Below are 23,262 nucleotides of genomic sequence, written 5' to 3'. Positions count from 1 at the left end.
GGGGTCTGGGACAATATGAATATCAAATGAAAGCTATTTAAAGGTAGAGTCCAATGCTCCCTCCCCACCCCCCAAAACCCCTCAACGGGACATATTTACCGCTTGAGGCAATATGAGTACCAAACGTAAGATATTTGTAATTTGTTATAAGAATTTGGTCCAAGGTGTCTACGGGGTCTCCCCAACCCCAAAAACACCCAAAACGGGCATAAATGTTCAACGTCACAAAATGGGCATCGAATGAAAGGTTTTTTGGGAGTTGACTACGAATTTGGTATGCAAAATTACGACAAAGTCTGCGACCGGGCCACCTACTAAATTACCTTCAATAGGACGTGTAGTTCGATCGAGATAATATGTCAATTAAAAGAAAGGTCTATTGCAGTATATTTCGAATCTAATGTTGGTATAAGGATTCAAGTGTTTGGGCCACGTCCTACCGTTCCGCAGGACAGTAGATAGCGACAATAAAAGACTCAAATAAATTGTCGTTTGGTTCTTAGTGTCGGGAGGACCGACCCTCTTCTCCCAATAAATGCAATACCAAACTGTCATGTAGGATGACCGAGAATATAATGTACTCAAATGAATAGACGTGTCAGAATGCAACCCTCCTCCCCCTGTCCTACCAAAAAACAAAAGAATTAAAAATAATATATGAATAATTTGAAATAATATATGAAGGCCGATCAGGATAGAAAAGGACAGAAATAAAAGGTCCACCAAGGACAGAAATAAAAGGTCCACCACCAAGTCCAGGAGAATAAAGTACATCTAACATCCAAACTTTAATGGGCGGACCCCCCCTTACCCTATTTTCAAAATCGCTAGATCTCTGAGATGGGTGGGGCGATTAAGCGAAATTTAGTTTGTTTATACAATAATAACTTAAATACAGAAATTTTTATCTTTATTTAGGGTGGGATATCTAGCGGGCCGCCTCACCTCACCATTGCATTCAACTGCATTTTGGTGATTCATAGCATTGGTACACTTCACTCCCAACTTTTGTCAATGGCTCCATTGCAGGTGTATAGGGAAAGTGCTCGTATCACTAAGAGTGCTGGGTAACATTTCCCTAACCGCAATTGCCACGTCATCAGCATACACAACCACTTTTACACCTTTTTCTTCCAGAGACAAAAATATATTTCTATGGCTTTATTCTAAAGTAGAGGAGAAAGTACACCTCCTTGAGGAGTTCCTCTGCTGGCCCATCTTTTTAGATCTACAGATCCCAAGCCTGCCGTAATGCCTATTTTATTAAGTATGTTAATTTTATTTCTAGAAACATCTAAAGATCGACAACTTAAGCTCCAGCTTCTTCATGATTGACGCCGATCTTACATTATTGAAAGCATTTTCATTATCAAGTAATGCTACCATTGTGTATTCCTTGACAGCGAGAGAACCCTCTATGTAGGTCGTGAAGGGCTGTTTCAGTGGATTTGCCTTTACTATAAGCAAGCCTAAGATATGGTTCTATCAACCTCTCAAGAGTCTTCAGCATAAAGGATGACAGACTAATAGGACGGAAAACTTTCGCCTTCGTGTGGTAGGGGTTTCCTGCTTTCGGAATGAAAATGACCTTCGTGTCCCTCCATCCCACAGCTGTACGACATGTTGATACAAGCAAAGTATATCTCCCTAAGCCAAGGTTTGAAGGTAAAAGGAAACAAAAAGATATGCCAATGTCAAAAAACACTGTCTACTCGTTTTAAATTGAAATTTGTGAACTTCAACCATGCGATCCTTAGGAATCTTCGCCCTTAAATATGTATGTATCATCTTTTCTAGAGTTTTTAAAGAAAAGGATGACTAGTCTGCTTTCGCAAGTACCCATGCCTCGGAACCATACAACAACATGGGTTGTTTATGTGTCTTGTATAGCAAAATTTTCGTCTGCCGAGAGGTGGTCTTGTTTCTAAACTCCTTGTTTAATCCAAAGTAGCATCTGTTTGCCAGTATTTATCTTTGCTTTATTTCAAAACTAGTGTCATTCGTTTCGGTTACGGCGGTGCCGAAGTAGGTAAACTTGCTGACTATCTCAAAGTTGTGGTTCCCAACTTTCTCCATTTTTGGGAGTAGATACCATCCATTTTGTCTTATCTCCATTTACTGCCACCCTCATCCTTTCGAAGGCTACATTTACTACTTCCCGTGATCGACCCATGATATCGATGACGTCGGCATAGGCGAGTAGCATGTGTTTCTTGTGAGTAGTTTGCTATAGCTATTCACATCTACATCTCGTATGATCTTCTCCAGCAGAATATTAAAGAGATCACACGAAAAGCTGTCTGCTTGTCTGAAACCTCTTTTGGTATTGAATGGTTCGGAGAGATTCTTTCCTATTCCCACTGAGGAACGTGTATCAGCAGAGTTTTATTAATTTTGTAAGGGTACCAACTCAAACATGGCTTGAACCGACTTTACAGTCAACGTAGAGATGATAAAAGATGATCTGTCCTCCTCGGGTCTTTTCCAGAATTATAAACCTTTATGTGTAGTTTATAAATAGTAAATTAAAATAATTGTATCTATTGTATTTATAAGGGGTGTCTATGAATTGTATTTACGTTATTTCTCCCAAATGGCAGTGAGTCGAGCCAATGACCATGAGAATGAATATCACCAGAAGTTGAAGGATTTGATTGAATACTGAAAAGAAATTGCCAGACAGCAGATAGGACTTGATCACAGACAACACGCCATCGGCATGCGTTGCTAGCGTGACGAATGCTATCCTCAGTACCGTAATGTTGCTCTCTAAGCTCCCGTCTGTCGGGCCAATTATTTCATTGACTTTAGGCGTCAAAAGTATTAGTACGCTCGATAGTATCTTGTTTGCGATGGGAAGTAGATTATTCCTCTGTCGTTAGCACATTCCATTTTGTATACTTTCTTGTGTACGGGATATAGTACGCTGAGGTTCCAATTATTGGATATGCGTTCTTATGGCCAGATCGCCCTGATAAGCTGTTGCATACGCCTTATCACCGCGTCACCTCCGATCTAAAATAGTGCAGTGAGCAATGCATCGGCTCCTGTTGCCTTGTTGTTCTTTAGTCGGGTCACCGCTACTTGTACCTCATTCTTACTAGGAGGTATACATTCTATACCTTCATCACGGATTGGTTCTGTGGTAACCTCTTCGCCGCCAACATCGGACACTAGCAGCTGGATAAAATGTGTTTTTCATATCCTCAGCACACAATCTGTATCAGTTACCATATTTCTTTCTTTGTCTCTGCAAGAAGATGTGGCTCTCTCCATTTCTCCCGATACCACTCCTTCATCTGGCGCGTTGCAGGGTTGCCCTGTATGCCACATCTTGGCTTCAGTAGCTTTTCGACACTCTTGGTCGTACCATGGGTTTCTTGAGGCAGGCTTCCAGTAACCAAATACGGATTTCGTGGCATTTTCCATAGAGTGGGCAATGGAAAATGCCACTGTACCGTTATATCATCGAGACAAGGAGTATATTCATCAACCAGTTGGGTCAGTCGAGTGAAGAATGCCATTGCCATCTGTTGTATTTGCAGATTTTGAATGTCGAGCCTCCGTGCAGTCTCAGATCGTACTTTTCTCGCCATTCTCAAACGGATGCGAAGCTTTAGTGCCATAAGTTAACGATCCGAAACGGTCGGGGCAGCAGTCGTATTCTCTCTCTAGGTGCTTGTAGAAAATATCCTTGGTCTGCTCGTCCTTGTCTTCGGTCGGGCATGAGCACAAATTAGGCTGATGTTGAAGAATATGGCTTTTATTCGGATTGTGGTTAGTCTCTCAACGACCGTTTCAGTTTCGTGCAGCTAGATCTACGCGTTCGACCGCTATCGTGATTTTCACAGACGGACGGGCGTACATCGCTAAACCGGCTTGGAATGTCAAGACGATCAAGAATATATATACTTTATGGGATCGCAGATCAATATTATGAGGTGCTACAAACGGAATGACTAGCTTAGTATACCCCCATCCTAAGGTGGTGGGTATAATTAAACATAGGTTAGCGATATCACTCTAAAAAATAAAATTATACAATATCAGATAGTGGTTTACCTCTGATATTTACGGGAGAGGGCAACAGTCTTATTGTTTACTGAAAAGTAATCGAATGAGCCTAGTGCTAATGACAATAATTTTCAAAATAAAAAAAAAACATGCCAACGTCAAGCAAACTTAGGCATTTTTTTAAATCATGCGCATGTCCATCATTTCTCTCACAAACTGCTTTAGGAAAAAAAGGCGGGAAATGTTTGTTTACGTTTATTGTGTACACATATGCTGTCAACATGTGTTCCGGTTCCGCCAAACAATGAGGACAATATAAACAAACCCTTATTCGAGAGAGTCCCAGAGCATTTTGCGTTTCTCTCTTTATCTCGTAGGTCTTTCTCACCTTCGAGAAGGTTATCGATTTTTCTGAGAAAGGCTGACATAATTTTTCACAATTGTAACGCAAAACAACTTGGCAAGAAAGTTCCACATATTGGGTTTCTAATAGACTCAAATTGACAAAAGAAGGTTAAAAAACTTTCTTGGCGGAGTGCACGATTGGGTGGATGTGTGTGTTTTACACATTTTTTTTAAAGAGCCTGGGAAAATAATAGCCAACAAAATTTCACACTTACTTGAAAATCCGTTGCTGCTACTCCACAGCCACCAAGCAGCCGCTGGAGGAGCAATATCACCAGCAGCTGCAACACCATCATCGACGTTATTAACGGCGTCCAACGATTTTTTTAACGTGGCTTCTGCGGACGGCATCAGGACGCAAAACAGCAAAGTTCACCCGAGTCCAGGGGCAGGAACCGCCCGAAGTGTTTGGGCCCTGCCCCTGACCTATGATAGCTGTAACATGGTGGCCGAAGAGGATGGTGCCCACACTGACCACGAAGTTGATCCACGACGACCACATACACCGCGAGTGGTCGAAATTGTAGGGGGCGTTGAGGTTGCGGTAGGAGGACCTAACGCTACATCAGGCACTGGCAATTCGGCCCATAAAGATGCTCCGGTCGATGAAAATCTCTTGATATTCGAAGGCATCGATGGTTCCGTAGCTCATTTGGATGATATTTTCGATATCATCAAAAACGGTGAAGTGACCGATGTGGAAAACTTAACCGAAAAATTCGGTATAGAATGTCTTTCAGCAAGAGATCGCCATGGTTACACTCCTGCACACTGGGTGGCCTTGAATGGAAACGTTGAGATGATGCGGTATTTAATAGAGCGTTTGGCGCCCATAGACTTACCATGTCTAGGAACTCAAGGACCCAGACCCATACATTGGGCTTGCCGTAAGGGTCATGCTGCGGTTGTTCAAGTTATGCTTCAGGCGGGGGTAAATGTAAATGCCGCCGATTTCAAGGGCTTAACCCCTCTTCACGTGGCTTGCATGTATGGCCGAACTGCAACTGCTGCTTATCTGTTGGGCATGGGAGCTCTTAACCATTTGACAGATATCAATGGTGATACAGCCCTACATTGGGCCGCCTATAAGGGACATGCTGATCTGATGCGTCTGCTGATGTATTCTGGGGTAGAACTGCAAAAAACTGATAACTTTGGTTCGACTCCTCTGCATTTAGCCTGTTTATCGGGCAACATGTCGTGTGTTCGTTTGCTTTGTGAAAAATCTAATCTGGACCTAGAGCCTCGAGATAAGAACGGGAAAACTCCTATGATGCTTGCCCAAGCACATCAACACCAAGATATTGTGCGTCTTCTATACACGGAAGTGAAGAAGAAATCACGTTGGATGCCATCCGTGTCGGAAATTTGGGGTTGGCTGTTTGGTGGCGCCGGTGATTCCAAAGGACCTCTATTGCTATTTTTATTCTCAGTCTTACTATGGGGATATCCAATGTATATGATAAGGGTAAGATTTGAATGTCTGTAATGCTAAGTGAAGATAACCTTAAAAACTAAATTTTTAATTTGTTAATTGCTTTTACTTTGCATCCCATCCCAACTTTTATTATTAAAAAAAATATATTTTAATAACCTTCACCACTACTAGTGCTGTAAGTAATATTACCCTATACCACGGTATTACATTTGTTTGTAACACCCGCAAGGAAGATAGATGGATCGACTCAGAGTCTCTTTCTGATTCGGTTCGGATGGGTTCAAAATCACTTTCTGATTCGGTTCGGATCGACTCAGAATCACTTTCTGATTCGATTCAGCTTTGCCCGTCTGTCTTCAAATTGGCAATGGCACCTTTTTTGGACTATAAACAAAGCCTATTGAAATTGAATTGTTAACAGATTCTCACGAAATTTGGCACAAACGGTTCTCTTATGACTCCTGTCACTTCTATTGAATTTCATAGAAATCGGTTCAGATTTAGATATAGCTCCCATATTTATATATCACCCGATTTTGGCTTTCAGAGCGTTTGTCAGCTTATTTCTTAACAGGTTTTCTCAAAATTTTACACAGTGTCTTCTTTTTGAACTTTTACTATTTGTGCCGATCGTTGATGAAAAAGTGCAGATTGCAATATTACTTCCATATATATGTTCGCTCGATTTTAAAAATTACTCCAATATTTTGGTGATTTGTTAGCCGACCCTCACGACATATGACTCTTCTGATTACTGTTAGGTTAGGTTTAAGTGGCAGTCTGTCATCAGACTCCCTTAGACGTTTTCGTCCATTGTGATACCACAGGAACAGAAGAAGGATGATGCCTTCTAGTTCCAACCGTTGAATCATCCATATCGCTTAAAAACCCCAATAATTTGGAAAGTTCACATCCGCTAAATCAGGCAGGTTCTCAAAGAAATGAGAACCTAAAGTGGAACTTCTTCTGACAGCTAGTGCGGGACACACACACAGAAGGTGTTCTATAGTCTCTTCTTCTTCGATGTCCTCACAGCTTCTGCAAAAGTCGTTGCTGGCAACCTTCAGTCTGTCAGCATGTTTTCCGATTAGACAGCGACCTGTCATGACGGACACAATGACAGTAGACCTCTTCAAGTCTAGATTAGGCCACATAGTTTTGGAATGCTCACAGCCCCCTCTTTGTGACCATCTATCATTCGTTGCCCTTCGGGCCTGGTCCTGAAAACTTAGCTTACATGTCGCTAGAGGCATACCCACAGATTCCAGTATCTCTAGAATGTGTAGGTAGTTCCTAGTCTCGCAAGTTCGTCCGCTTTACAATTCCCTGCTATATCTCTGTGACCCGGCACCCAGAACAGGTGAATTTTGAATTGTTCAGCCATCTCGTTCTCCAGGGCTTTAATAATTGCCTGGCTGTCTGCAAAGATATTTACGCCAATCGTCGTTAAGACATTATATCTTCACCAGTCCACCACTTCCTTAATCGCAAGGATCTCCGCTTGATACACACCACTGCAGTGGTCGGGTAACCTTTTCGATATGACCAGTTCTAGATCTTTAGAGTATACCCTTAAGCCCACCTGGTCGTCTAGTTTAGAACCAACCGTATAGAAATCCATGTAACTTCTGTTACCAGGGATATCATAGTTCCAATCGGTTCTATCCGGAATAGTGGTACAGTACCTTTTATCAAAAAGCGGCTCAGGTAAACCTTGGATATCGTATAAAGGATAACACAGTGTACATAGCCGCCACATGACCAATAAGAAAGCTCCCTTAACTTCACGGCAGTGGTTGCCGCAATATGTCAAGCCACAATGTCTCCAATGTCCCTCCATTTTGCGCTTTCTGTAAATGGAACATTCTCTCCTCCTAAGGAGACGAGTGCCACTGTAGGCAACTTGTATCTCCTGCTGAAAAGAACTACTTCTGTCTTGCACGGATTTATACCCAGACCACTTTCGGTAGCCCACTTTACTGTTGCACGTAGAGCTTCCTGAAGTATATCTCTTAGAGTGCTGGGAAACTTTCCACTAACCGCAATTGCCACGTCATCAGCATACGCAACCACTTTTACGCCTTTTTCTTCCAGAGACAATAATATATTGTTAATGGCTATATTCCAAATTAGAGGAGACAGTATACCTCCTTGAGGTGTTCCTCTGCTGAACCATCTTTTTAGATCCACAAGCCTGCCGAAATGCATCTTTTAGTAAGTAAGTTATTAATAAACTTTCTTGCGGTAGAGTTGATGCCTAGAAACTCCAACTCCTTCATGATTGACGTCGGTTTTACATTGTTGAAAGCACCTTCAATGTCAAGAAATGCTACGATTGCATATTCCCTGACAGCGAGAGAACCCTCTATGTAGCCGACTAGGTCGTGAAGGGTTGTTTCAGTCGATTTGCCTTTACATATGCATGCTGCTGCCGCGACAGGCGATCTCCAGGGGTCTTTGCCCTAAGATATGTTTCTATCAACCTCTCAAGAGTCTTCAGCACACACACTATGGTAGAAACATTTGTAAGGTATCCAGGCATGTTAAAACTTCTCTAAAAAGTGGTGGCGCTAAATGGCGCGCCGTTCGGACTCGGCATAAAAACGAGGCCTAACGAGCTAAAACTTGAATAGGACTGTACTCATTGCTATAAGAGAAATGGAAAATGTGTGTATGTATGCTTGCCGACATGCCATTATCCGGACTTAATGTCATTAAATCTCCATGCGTAGAAATGAAAAAATTGCACATATTTTATAAAATAGTTGGATTTCATTGTATTATTATAGCCGGTAGAAACTGATTTAAAAAGGGGTAAGTCATTAATACCTGTCGGTATATCTTTTTCCAATACCAAACGGTATAAATTCTTCGTATCATCAATACTATACGGGATAGTTGTACACTAATAGGAAAATCATATTGCAAAATCATGCACCAACGTTGTCATTATCATATACGGGCGTTGTTTGTAATATAGTCAACAGGCGTGGATGATTTTGTGAACACGCGCTGTTGTTTCAGGCACTGACCGTTGTGAACATCATCCCTGATGAACATGTGTATGTATACCAACCTTAAGTTTAAATGTCTTTTAAAACATTGTATGTGCATAGCCGGCCGTGGTGCAATGTGGCAAGACGTTGGTAAGCACCTGGGATTAATGGAACACAGCTTCAATACTCTTCGGAACTCGTGTTTCGTTTGCAATTTTTTAAAAAATTGTGCACTAGAGGTCGTCAGAATGTGAACGGCTGTGGACGTTTTGTTAAACATAACTGTTGTTGGTTTATAAATATTTATGGTTGATCTAATAACATCCGTGTATTGATTCAATTTTATGAACGAATGTGGTCACTTTGACAACTCCGTGCTTGATTTTTTCTATGGGTGTATATAATTGTAATTGCGGATTTTTTAAAAGAAAGTAAATGCATTTTTAATAAAAATTAGAATGAACTTTAATCAAATATATAATTGCTATTTTGTTCGATAACCTTTTGCTATCTTTCTGGCAAATTTAGTATTCCACGCTCATAGAACTTCTGGCCTTTATCTGCAAAAAACATCATTGCCGAAAGTTTTACCATTTAAGGAGTTCTGCAAAAATCGAAATAAATGGTAGTCTGATGGTGCAAGGTCAGGGCTATATGGTGGATGCATCAAAAGTTCCCAGCCAAGCTCACTCAGTTTTTGGCGAGTGCCCAAAGATGTATGCGGTCTAGCGTTGTCCTGGTGGAATATGACACCTTTACGATTGACCAATTCTGGTCGCTTCTCCTTGATGGCTGTATTCAATTTGTCCAATTGTTGACAGTAAACATCCGAATTAATCAATGGTTCTTTGGAAGCAGCTCAAAATATACCACAACCTTCCAATCCCACCAAACAGACAGCATAACCTTCTTTTGGTGGATATCAGCCTTTGAAGTGGTTTGAGCTGGTTCACCATGCTTGGACCATGATCGTTTTCGACTAACGTTGTTGTAAACAATCCATTTTTCATCTCCAGTTATGATTCGTTTTAAAAACGGATCGAATTCATTGCGTTTAAGGTGCATATCACAAGCGTTGATTCGGTTTGTTAAATGAATTTCTTTCAATACATGTGGTACCCAAATATCAAGCTTTTTCACCAGTCCATGACTTTTTATGTGATAATGAACGGTTGATTTTGGTATATTTAACTTCTCTCCTATCTCACGCTCATTTGGCCGACCTGAAAAATCCGCAATTACTTTTTGGGCAACCCAATATGTAATATTACTTAAACTATGGTTTTATTAATAAAAAAAATTTAATCTTACAGTAATGAAGTTTCCAGGTAACACAAATAAGTAATCCTTCTTCTTCTATATAAGGTTCCAATCGAATACAAAGTTATATAATATGGATTCCAGACGAATAAAAGCTTTTAATACAATTGGGTTGCCCAAAAAGTAATTGCGGATTTTTTAAAAGAAAGTAAATGCATTTTTAATAAAACTTAGAATGAACTTTAATCAAATATACTTTTTTTACACTTTTTTTCTAAAGCAAGCTAAAATTAACAGCTGATAACTGACAGAAGAAAGAATGCAATTACAGAGTCACAAGCTGTGAAAAAACTTGTCAACGCCGACTATATGAAAAATCCGCAATTACTTTTTGGGCAACCCAATATATTGTAAAGATAATTTCACGTTTGGAATAAATTTTTCTCTCGGTGTATTGAGGTTCTTGGAAGAAAGCTATGATGGTGCCTATAAAAAAGTCTTGCCTTGTTAAACATAACGCAGTGTTTTCTTGTTTTAATAACCTTCTACAAGATAAATATTTTTTTTTTAATTGTAGGCTATACCCATAACCTGGAACATATTGAGGCGTTCGCATTATTGTTTCATCTACTGGAATGCTGTTATGTGGATCAGCTGGATCATAGCGAATCGCCGAGATCCCGGCTATATACCATTAAGTTCGGATGCCTATTATCGTGCCATCAAACAAATACCCTATTTCGACAAGCTGAAGAAACGCAATGTGATATTGACGCGCCTATGCCATAGCTGCCGCTGTCTGCGTCCCTTAAGAGCTAAGCATTGCCGCGTCTGCAACAGGTGTGTTTCATACTTCGACCACCATTGTCCATTCATTTACAACTGCGTAGGTTTACGAAATCGAATGTGGTTCTTTCTCTTCGTGTTGTCGGTTGCTGTAAATTGTTCATTTACCATTTACTTTGCTTGCTATTGTGTCATGATTGAAGGATTCACCCTACTCTACGTGTTGGGCCTAATAGAAGCCATAGCCTTTTGTGGTTTGGGATGGATTTTGACATGCACCTCGGTAAGAAATAAATTTTACTTTGTTAAAGCTTTTACAATACACTTAAAAAAATATTTCCTATCAAAATATTAATATAGACCTTAGCATGTTTGTGCTGTCACAATGGGTTGGAAAAAGACTAAACGAGCCCAAAGTACCGAGGTTAAGTTAGTAGTTGTTATACCCTCCACCATAGGATAGGGGGTATAATAATTTCGTCATTCCGTTTGTAACACCTCGAAATATGCGTCTAAGACCCCATATATTCTTGATCGTCATGACATTTTAAGTCGATCTTGCCGTATCCGTCCGTCCGTTTGCCGAAAGCACGCTAACTTTCGAAGGAGTAAAGCTAGGCGCTTGAAATTTTGCACAAATCTTCTTATTAGTGTAGGTCGGTTGGGATTGTAAATGGGCCAAATCAGTCCATGTTTTGATACAGCTGCCGTATAAACCAATCTTGGGTGTTGACTTTTTGAGCTTCTTGAGGGCGCAATTCGTATGCAAATTGCAAATTTTGCCCATGAATATTCCACTAAGGAACAGGGGCAAACTTCTCACATATCAATGAGTGCAGTCCGATTCAGGTTTAAGCTCAATGATAAGGTGTCTCCTTTTTATAGTCGAGTCCGAACGGCGTGCCGCAGTGCGACACATCTTTGGAGAGAAGTTTTACATGGCATAGTACCTCACAAATGTTGCCAGCATTAGGAGGGGAAAACCACCGCTGAAAATTTTATCTGATGGTCTCGCCAGAATTCGAACACAGGCGTTCAGCGTCATAGGTGGACACGCTAACCTCTGCGCTACGGTGGCCTCCCCAATTCTTATCCGATTTAGCTGAAATTTTGCATGAAGTCTTCTGGTATGACTCCCAACAACTGTGCCTAAATCAATCCATAAACTGATATAGCCGCCATATAAACCGATCTCCCTATTTGACTTCCAGAGCCTCTAGATAGCGTAATTCCTATCCGATTTAGCTGAAATTTTGCATGACGTGTTTTGTGTGTTAAGTATGGTTCAAATCGTTTCATAACCTGAAATTGCTGCCATATAAACCGATCTTGGGTCTTGACTTCTGGTGCTTCTAGAGGGCGCAATTCTTATCTTATTTGGCCGAAATTTTGCATGAAGTGTTCTATTTTCACTTCCAACAACTGTGTCAAGTATGGTCTAAATCAGTCAATATCCTGATCATATAAACCGATCTCCCGATTAGACTTCTTAGGCTTCTAGAGGGCGCAATTCCTATCCAACATGGTTGAAATTTTGCATATGTCGTTTTGGTATGACTTTCAACAACTATTCCAAGTATGGTCTAAATCGGTATATAACCTGATATAGCTGCCATGCAAACCGATCTCTCAGTTTGACTTTTTGAGTCTCTGGAGGTCGCCATTATTTCTCGATTTGCCTGTAATTTTGGAGGTGGTGTTTTTTTATGACTGGTGTTTTTCTATTTGAAAAATTCATTCAAAGAACTTGACAAATGTGATCCATGGTGGAGGGTATATAAGATTCGGCCCGGCCGAACTTAGCGCTCTTTTACTTGTTACAGACTCACTTTGACAATTTGTAGTTCATTGCGGTACCACAAGAGCAATTGACCAAAGGCTCTGGTGGGTATTGAAACCACGACCCCCTCACCGTTGTTGTTGTAGCAGTTTATTGTGTACTATCTTTCGTCTGCTTGATTCTGTTGAGTGTCAAGACCCAGGAACTCCGCGACTAAGATGGGGTGCGTCCACAGGAATCTGGGTCTGAGTCGAGTGGGTCTGGCCGGGCAGTTAAACAGGTGACGTGTATCGTGCGGTCCCTGGTTACAATCGGGACATACATCTTGCACGTCGGGATCAATCCTAGCTCTGCCGGAACGTAATTGAGCCAGAACCACTCTGGTTTGCCGGGGGAGGTCGATTTCTTCGGGTGCAATGGGTGGCGGTCGTTCTCCAAGGACTACATTCACCCGGTAGCCAATTAACGCGTCTGCTACCGTGTCTGCATGAATGTTGTTCAGACCCGCTTGATATGCCGCTTGATCTAAAAGTTCTCTCTTGTAGCGCTGGACCTCACGCTCTAGATCGTGTAGATCAACCTTAAGGCTTCTGGGCGGTGGGTATCTATTCACAAGATGATGATTTGGATGATTTCTGCGATAACAGCCCAGAAGGTATTGCTTAGACAGCATGTAGTTATGTCTTCGCACTGGTAGGATCTTTGTCTCCTGATGGAGGTGGTCCACATGAGAACTAAGGAGACAGCCCGTCGCAGTTCGGAGGGCGGCATTCTGACAGATCTGAATATTATTCCACTGCGTGTCACAAAGTTGACGTGACCACACTGGCGCTGCATAACTTACCACAGACCGGCCAATTGCTTTGTACGTGGTCAACAAGGTTTCTTTGTCTGCACCCCAAGTGCTGCCAGCGAGTGACTTGAGGACCTTGTTTCTACTTTTGACTTTATTGCAGATTGCTGTGGCATGTGGGGAGAAAGTGTAGGAGCTGTCAAATGTGACGCCAAGTATTTTGGGACACTTGATGGTCGGAATCATTTCTCCATCGACCATCACAGTCAGCTCAGAATTCACCTCACGCGTATTTGTAGTGAACAGTGTGGCTGAAGATTTGGTGGCGGATATCTTCAGATTTCTTGCAGCGAAATATGAGGCAAGCTCGTTGAGGTAGACGTTCAACCTATCGCAGATGTCATCAATGGGTGGGGGGCCAGATGCCATGATCGTACAGTCGTCCGCATATGATACGATCTCTATGCCGTCTGGAGGAGGTGGGATGGAGGATAGGTAGAGGTTAAACAGAGCCGGAGATATCACCCCACCTTGGGGAACTCCCTGTTTCACTCTACGGTGTTTTGACTTCTTATCCCTAAATTCCACAAACGACTGGCGGCCACACAGATAATTCGCGACCCAACGTTTCAGGCCTGGCTGGAGGGACGTGTTGGCGATGTCCTCAAATAATTTGGCATGGCTGACCGTGTCGAATGCCTTCGATAGGTCCAGTGCCACGAGGACCGTCCTATCACATGGCCTGGGTTGATTGAAGCCACGGCAAATGTGTGTGGTGATGGCATGCAAAGCTGTTGTTGTGCTGTGCAGTCTCCGAAATCCGTGTTGATGCTCGGCGAATGGAAATTCTCCTACTAGGTTCGGGAGGAGTAATGCCTCAAGCGTCTTAGCCACTGGTGAGAGAAGGGAGATCGGTCTGTACGACTCCCCCAAACTCGGGTCCTTACCAGGCTTCAGTAGCGGGATCACTCTGCCCATTTTCCAGACATCGGGAACTATAAGAGTGTTCAATGACAGGTTAAGGACTGTGGTAAGGTACTCAACTCCAGGTAAATCCAGATTCTTCAGCATCAATGTAGAGATTCCGTCGGGGCCCAACGCCTTGGAAGGTTTGGCGCCACGGATGACATTCGTAACTTCGCCCACGGTAAATTGTGATGGCTGTTCATCGGCTCGGAGACCACGAATACGGCGAATGACTCTCCTCCTTGCCCTGTCTCTCTCGGGATGCACAATAAATTGACGGTTGAACAACCTGGCGCATCTCTTCGGATCAGTCACGGTTAACTCGCCAAAAGTGACTGAGGTCCTGTCGTCCCGTCTACCGGGGTTCGAGAGAGATTTAACAGTGGCCCACAATTTGCCTGCACCGGTGCCTAAGTTACATTGCTCCAAGTGTTCCAGCCACAAATTCCGCTTATGTTCGTTGACTACCCTGTTTATTTCCAGATTCAGCTCGCTGATTCTGGGGTTAGCGGGGTCCATAGCACGAATCCCATCACGCTCGTCTGCGAGTACCACTGCTTGCGCCGGGAAATTGGGTCGCACTTGCGTTATTCGACCGGCTGGTATAAAGCGAGCGGCTGCTGCGTTGATGATGTCTCGGAATTTCCTCTCGGCCACAAGCACATCAGAGGGGGGTGGCAGTTCATTGAAGCGGCGATTGGTATACTCTCTGAAGCCAGTCCAATTGGCCTTCTTGTAATTGATGAACGTCCGGCGCTCAGAGGTTATGAAGTCGGGTGGTCGGTCGATGGTGAGGATTATGGGGAGGTGGTCTGACCCCAAAGAGATGACGGCTTGCCAGGATACGTCACTCAGGAGATCAGGGGATGCGATTGAGATGTCTGGCGAGCTGCTGCACCTCCTCGTAATCCTAGTGGGGGCATCCTCATTCACCGTGCAAAACGTGGAGCTATCTATCTGCTCTGCCAAAGCTATGCCACGCTGGTCGTTACCTAGGGGAGAATGCCATGACGAGTGATGTGTATTAAAATCCCCCAGAACCAGACGACTATGGCCAGATAGCAACCCACTAATGTCGGGGCTGTAGGCCTGGCCATTAATCGGGACACAGCTACCAACCGGCGGTATATACACGTTGTATATCTCTATCTCGGCAGTACCAGACCTGCCTGCTACCCCCATACATTCCATGTATGGGTCACTAGCGTCAAGCGCAGGCGAGATAGGTCTATACTGCACGGAATGGTGTATAACGAAGGCCAATCCCCCACCTCCATTCCTTGAGCGATCCTTACGTAGCACATTGTAGCCGTGACAACTGTGCAAGCTGCAGGTGTTAGTCAGCTTTGTCTCCTGGATCGCTGCGACCGATATGCTCTTCCGACTCATAAAATCTACAATCTCATCAATCTTGCCTCGCAGTCCATTGCAGTTTAACTGCAGGAACGATACATTTCCCGACACTGGCCTGGCAATAGTAGGGCTAGGGTGCTGTCGTTGCATAAATTGCCGTACGGGAGAGGTCGGGGGGGTCACATAGTCCGACGACGAGGACGCCGAAGGCGACGACGGCGACGCTTGTGACCCACTGCTGGCTATGTTCGCACAGCACCTAGCGACATAGCCAGTATGACTATACTCCCGTAGCGAGGTTAGGCCAGAGCAAGAACGGAAATGTACCCACTCCAAGCACCGGTTACACCTCACCGACACTGACCGATGATGAAGGCGGTTCTGGCAAACGGAACAGAACCAGGGTCCGGGGTTCTTTTCAATCCCGGCACGGACCAGAAGCATACGGAGAAGGCACTCCGGGATGTGCCTCTCCCATGACGAAAAAAGACGAACACGTACACTGAGGCGGCAGCCCTTGCCGATGAAGATTCCATCGGGTAATCCGGTGCGTACAACCGGCTGCCATGGGATCGTACCCTCACCGTTAATCCGAGCTCGCTATCAAATCGGCTACCGGGGGACCAATTATACACATAAACCAGTAAGGAAAGGCAAAAGACGGCCGGAGCCGACTATATAATACCCTACACCAACTCTAAAATTATAAATTCGGGCAATATACATACATACACATATATGTATATGAGAGCTACATATATCTAAATCTGAAACGATCGTTTGAAAATTGTTGTTACTACGGCCATATAAATGCAAATCCGGCGATAAATATGTATGGGTGCTACATTCTAATATGAAACGATTTTAATGAAATCTCACAGATATGTTAAGATTAGTACAAAACAATCCGTGCCAAGTTTTGTGCAGGTCGGTAACAAATTGTGTTTATTACAGCCTTATAAGTGTAAATCGGGCGATACATATATATTGGAGCTATATCCAAATCTGAACTGATTTGGGTGACATCTTGCAGATATGTTAAGATCAGTAGCAAAACAATCGGTTGAAAATTTTAGTTACTACGGCTATTTAAGTGCAAATCGGGCGATGCATATATATGGGAGCTATATCTAAATTTGAACCTATTTTTATGAAAAATTGTAGATATAATAAGAATAGCAACAAAAAAAAACTGTGCCATATTTTTTGCAGATCGGACCAAAATTGTGGCTGCTACAGCCTTAAAATTCCATATCGGCCTACAGCCTCAAAATTCCATATGTGGGTGCCATATCTAAATTTGAACTGATTCTTCAAAGAACTGAACTTCAAAGAAAACACTTCGTGTAAAATGTTGTAAAGATCCGACCAAAATTGTATAGCTATATCTAAATCTGGGCGAATTTTGGCGAAATTTCACATATGCACACATATGAGCCCCTTGAATAAAACACCCCGTGCCAAATTTTATCGGGTCAAAATTGTGCCTACTACAGCCTTAAAAGGCCATATCGGATGAAAGAAATATATGTGAGGTATATCTAAATCTCAATCGATTTTTATGAAATTTTGCACACATATGAGGACATTTCATAAAACATTCCATACCAAATTTTCCAAAGATCGGACCAAAATTGTGACTTCTGCAGCCTTAAAAGGCCATATCGGATGAAAGATATATATGGAAGCTATATCTAAATCTGAGCCGATTGCGCTCAAAAAAGAGACTTGTGCAAAATTTCATGATAATCGGACAATAAATGCGACCTGTAACTTGATCACAAGAATACATAGACAGACAGACGGACCGACGGACATAGCTAAATCGAATCAGGAAGTGATTTTAAGCCGATCGGTTTACTTATCAATGGGTCTAGCTCTTCTCCTTCTAAGCGTGGCAAACAAATGCACAAAGTTATAATAACCTGTACCACAGTGGTGGTGTAGGGTATAAAAATACGAAATCATCCAAAATTGTTTGGAAAATGTTTTTATACCCAAGATATTTGCAAAATTATAAATGGGTATTTACCCATCGCCCATTTCTAGATATGAGAGTGAGTTGTATAAGCCTCCCGATAGCCATTGCCAATTTGTATATAACCGGACGTTATAGCACACAGAGTTAGGTTAGGTTAGGTTTTAGTCACATTCTGCCATCATGTACACCTAGCACACAATGTCTGCCCACTGTTTATAGTCAATTCTGCTGCTATTTCAGAAACAGTTTTTGCTGTTATAGCAAAATGTTTGCAATCTTAGAATTGCAGACTGAAAGCTGAAAGGTCCGTTGTTGGCTGAAAATGTCTCTGTCTACTGCGTTTCATACGCGATTGTTATGGTGTCTATGGTTACTTTGTAAACTTCCATAGAAATTTGCACTTAACTCTCCAGCTGATGGATATAGTTTATCATCGATTGTGCTGACCTAAAAATAACGAAGTGCACAAAATATATTTTGATTTGGAAAGGGTTTAACAATCTCGCCTAGTATACACTCAGGAAAATTGTTATTCAAAATAGCAAAAAAGTTGCTAAAGTGCAGTTTTAGTCTTCCGAAAAAGGAAAATGGGCATATATGTCTGCTGTGTTAGCCAACATATGACAGTTATTTAATGTTAAAAAGGTCCTTGCGAATCTCGATGTTAATCTCCGGTCCGGGACGGTATATCAACACTTGTCCTTTGTAAGTGTTCTTCGACGCTTGCTCATCCACTACGCAACCTTTTCAACCTTGCTTACCGTGCAGGAGTTTTCCCGGCGCATTGAAAGCTTGTGAACGTTCACCCTATCCCCAAAAAATGTAGGGCGAACAACCCTGCGCTTTACCGGCCAATTGCGATATGCTCCGCGCTCTCCAAGGTTATTGGGAGTATGGTTAACCATACTCCCGACTGACAGTATGGGTTCCGCAGAAATCGCTCAACGGTAGACCTAAAGGCATTTTTGTCGGAACGATGGATTCGCTCTATCCACCAGTTTGGTGAGAGTAAGGTCGTGGCTGTAGATATCTCCAAGGCATTTTATAGGGTTTGCCACGATGCACTTTTATCAAAGCTTGTCGCTTTCAGAGTCGGTAATAGCTTTCTCAGAGACCGCACTATACGAGTTGTTGTAGATGGGTTCTCATCAGATGAGTATACATTGACCGCAGGTGTGCCACAAGGCTCTGTCCTTTCCCCTTCCCTTTTTCTTATTTTCATTGACGATCTATTGGATCAGACTTCGAATCCAGTCTACTCATTTACTGATGACAGTAGTCTGTCTCATTCATATTCATCCGACCATAGGCCCAGTCCTCAAGAAATTGTCTCTCTCCCAGGATTTGTTGGCCATTTCCGAGTGGGGTAGAATGAACAGAGTAGACTTTAACGCACAGAAGACACAGTGCTGTTTCTTGTCTCACTAGCGATTCACTGAACCACTACAATCGTCGATATCTATCGACGGTATAGATATTGAACAGTCAGATGCTCTTGATGTTTTGGGCATGAAGATACAATGTGATGTCCGTTGGTCAAAACACGTATTTGAAGTGTCAAAAGAAGCAGTCAAGTGTTTGGGCTTCTTAAGCGGTACAAGAAATATTTCACCTCTTCTGATCTTCTCAATATCTATACTACCTACATCAAACCGAGGATGAAATATAACTCTCATATATGGGCAGGAGCTCCAAAATCATCCTTGGTGCTACTTGACCGGGTTCAACGGAGAGCGATGGTGTTGATTGGGGACAGTAGGGTATCCAACTCTATTGCTTCTCTTGAACATTGCCAGAATGTGGGTAGCGTTGTATTGCTCTATCGTTATTTTCATGGCGTGTATTCCAGGGATATTCGTCTTCTTATCCCTGACATTGAGATGTTCACCAGGAATACAAGACTTGCCAGGAACTCACACCCGTTTGTAATTGATTGGTCAGTCGACCAAACCATGCATTACCGAGAAAATTAATTTTTCGCCGGAATCATTCATATATGGAATCGACTTCCGGCTAATGTCTTTCCCACCGACATTGACGTTCAGAAATTAAAGACGAATATCAATAAACACTAGTCCCTCTTTCCCCCCTCCAACCCTTAACTTTTCTAATTGCTAATGATATACACTGCATATATAGGGGACATCCCCTGCGTGTTGGTTACGTGAAAAAAAATTAATAACTTTTTGACCAATAAAATTTATGTATTTATGTTTTTTGCAGTTTTTGTCTGCTGAAACCGGAAAGTCATAATTAAGCAATTAAACTTTTTTATACCCTCCACCATAGGATGGGGGTATACTAATTGTAACTACTCGAAATATTCGTCTGAGACCCCATAAAGTATATATATTCTTGATCAACGTGACATTTTATGTCGATCTAGCCATGTCCGTCCGTCTGTCTGTCGAAAGCACGCTAGCTTTCGAAGGAGTAAAGCTAGCCGCTTGAAATTTTGCACAAATACTTCTTATTAGTGTAGGTCGGTTGGGATTGTAAATGGGCCATATCGGTCCATGTTTTGATATAGCTGCCATGTAAACCAATCTTGGGTCTTGACTTCTTGAGCCTCTAAGTGCGCAATTCTTACCCGATTGGAATGAAATTCTGCACGACGTGTTTTGTTATGATTTCCAACAACTGTGCCAAGTATGGTTCAAATCGGTCTATAACCTGATATAGCTGTCATATAAACCGATCTTGGGTCTTGACTTCTTGACCCTCCAGAGGGTGCAATTCTTATCCGATTTGAATGAATTTTTGCACGAAGTTTATTTGTTATGATATTCAACAACTGTGCCAAGTGTGGTTCAAATCGGTCCATAACCTGATATAGCTTCCATACAAACCGATCTGGGATCTTGACTTCTTGAGCCTCTAGAGGGTGGAATTCTTATCCGATTTGCCTGAAATTTTGTACCACTGATCCTCTCATGACCATCAACATACGTGTTTATTATGGTCTGAATCGGTCTATAGCCTGATACAGCTCCCATTTAAATCGATCTCTCTATTTTACTTCTTGAGCCCCCAAAGGGCGCAATTCTTATTCGAATTAGCTGACATTTTACTCAGGTCTCCAACATATAATTTAATTGTGGTCCAAACCGAACCATATCTTGATATCGCTCTGATAGCAGAGCAAATCTTTTCTTATATCCTTTTTGCCTAAGAAGAGATGCCGGGAAAAGAACTCGACAAATGCGATCCATGGTGGAGGGTATATAAGATTCGGCCCGGCCGAACTTAGCACGATTTTTACTTGTTCTCTCTAGTTTCTGTTTTGCTTTTAATTCTTTTACGGTTGTATAATTTTAAACATAAATCGAGTTTTTTTTGATATTTTATTCGGTCTTCGCAGTAGTCTAACTTCTCTTTCTATTTTGTTTTTAAATAGATTCTTCATGCCTGCATGAATCTTACAACAAATGAAATGTTCAACTACAAGCGTTATCCATATCTGCGGGACAAGCGTGGTCGCTACCAAAATCCCTTTTCACGTGGCCCCATATTGAATCTTTTGGAGTTCTTTGTCTGCCTGCCCGACCGCAGTGATGACAACGATTTGCTTTTGGAAGATAACATTTGATTAAGAACCTAGGATCGCCAACAGGCGCGCCGCCGCAGACAACAAGCACCACCAGCAAGGGGATAATACTCTGTTGCTGCCACACAAAGTCGTTCGAAGGGCATAAGACGGGCGCAATGAAATCGAGGACTATGAATACTCCTATTATGGCAAAATAATAACAAGCTTATAAGTTTATTAATAAATGCACAATAATTCCAACTTATCACCTATAGATTTGCCTCAAGTACATACCATGGCATTGTACAGAAGACAAGTTAGCACAAATCAATATGATAGCATATTCTAAAGATCTTGCCGGTTATAATGTTATACGAGTACTACAAATACATGAAATCTAACTTATATACTAACATAGCTTAATAAAATTGCCTTTATGACAGAATACACTTACATAATTGTTTACATTTTTGCTTCATATTAAGGTGGGGCGGTTATGAATCTTATATTGTGTATAAAATTCAATTTGTGTTTTTTTGTTGGTTTTTGTGTGCCTTATAGACTCAGAAACGGCTGAACCGATTTTCTTGAAATTTTCACAGATTAGGCATAATGATCCCGTGGTGAAAATAGGGTACTACATTTTTTGATATCTGAAGGGGGCGGACCCTCCCCCTTACCCTAATTTTCAGAAACGCCAGATCTCGGAGATGGGTGGTGCGATTTAAGCGAAATTTTGTGTGCTCTCATAAAGTACCCTAAAAATACAAATTTGCTATCCAAATTTCGGATTGGGTATCTAGGGAAGCAGCCCACCCCCAAAACCTACCAAATGTATATATAGACCAATCATAACAATATGGGACTCAAATGAAAGGTATTGAACAGTAGAAAACATATCTGCCATCCAATTGTCGGACTAAATGTTTGGGGGACCACCCCAAACCCCTAAATCGGACATATTTGCTGACCTTGGCAATATGGGACTCAAATGAGAGGTGTTTGCAAGTAGAATACGAATTTGGTATCCAAATGTGGGACCAAATTTCTGGGGGTGCACCCCTTCCGCAAAACACCCCCCAAGCACGACTTATTTACTGATCATGGCAGTATGGGGCTCAAATAAAAGATATTTAAGTGTAGAATACGAATTTCATATCCAAATGTGGGACCAAGTGTGTGGGGGCCGCCCCTTCCAAAAACAACCCCCAAAGAGGACAAATATACTACAATAGCAATATGGGGCTCAAATGAAAGGTCTTTAGGACTAAAGCCCGAATCTGATATCAATATTCGGGAAAAAGTGTGTGGCCACCCCACCCCTATAACACCACCCATATAGTACGTATTTGCTGACCATTCCAATATGGGGCTGTCATAAGAAGTATTTTATAGTACAACACGAATCTGATATATCTTCAGGGCCAAGTCACTGAACGGCCGCCCCATACTCCAAAACACCCCCGAAACCGGTCATGCTTGCCGGCTATAAAAATATGGGGCTCAAATGAAAGGAATTTGAGAGTAGACCACGAATCTGATATCAACATTCGGGACCAACTGCCTAGGGGACGTCCCACCCCCATAATAAGGCCAAAATAGGACGTATTTGCTCATCATGACAATTTTGGGTCTTAAAGAGAGTGGATCTTAATATTGATAGTTTTTAGGGCCCATACACTAAACCGGACATATGCTGACTTTTGCAATAAATGTTTTAAATGAGAAGTATTTGAGATTAGAAAACGAGTTTGATATCCAATTTTGAGGCCAATGGCAATGGGGTTTAAATAAATGTTATTTGAGAGTAGAGCACGATGCTGATATATTTTCAGGGCTAAGTGTTTGGGGGACCATCCCACTCCCCAAAACACCGCTAAATCGGGCATATTTACCAACAACGTCAATGTGGGGCTCAAATGAAAGGCATTAGGGGTCTACCCCTTCCGTACATTAGTTTT

At 42.2% G+C, this 23,262-nt stretch overlaps 1 protein-coding gene across 1 annotated transcript; it reads left to right on the top strand.

Moving 5' to 3' along the window:
• The first annotated feature begins 112 nt into the window (after positions 1-112).
• On the top strand, positions 113-21,759 carry LOC106093892 (uncharacterized). The gene is made up of 4 exons (XM_059365512.1): positions 113-136; positions 4,508-5,887; positions 10,691-11,182; positions 21,170-21,759. Exons 1-4 carry the CDS (start codon positions 113-115, stop codon positions 21,359-21,361), a joined length of 2,088 nt encoding a protein of 695 aa, XP_059221495.1. The 3' UTR covers positions 21,362-21,759.
• Positions 21,760-23,262: the final 1,503 nt, after the last annotated feature.

The sequence above is a fragment of the Stomoxys calcitrans genome, chromosome 3 (genome assembly GCF_963082655.1).
Source record: "Stomoxys calcitrans chromosome 3, idStoCalc2.1, whole genome shotgun sequence".
Lineage (NCBI taxonomy): Eukaryota > Metazoa > Arthropoda > Insecta > Diptera > Muscidae > Stomoxys > Stomoxys calcitrans.
Note: the sequence above shows the minus strand (reverse complement) of the source record. Positions and strands in the feature narration are given on the sequence as shown.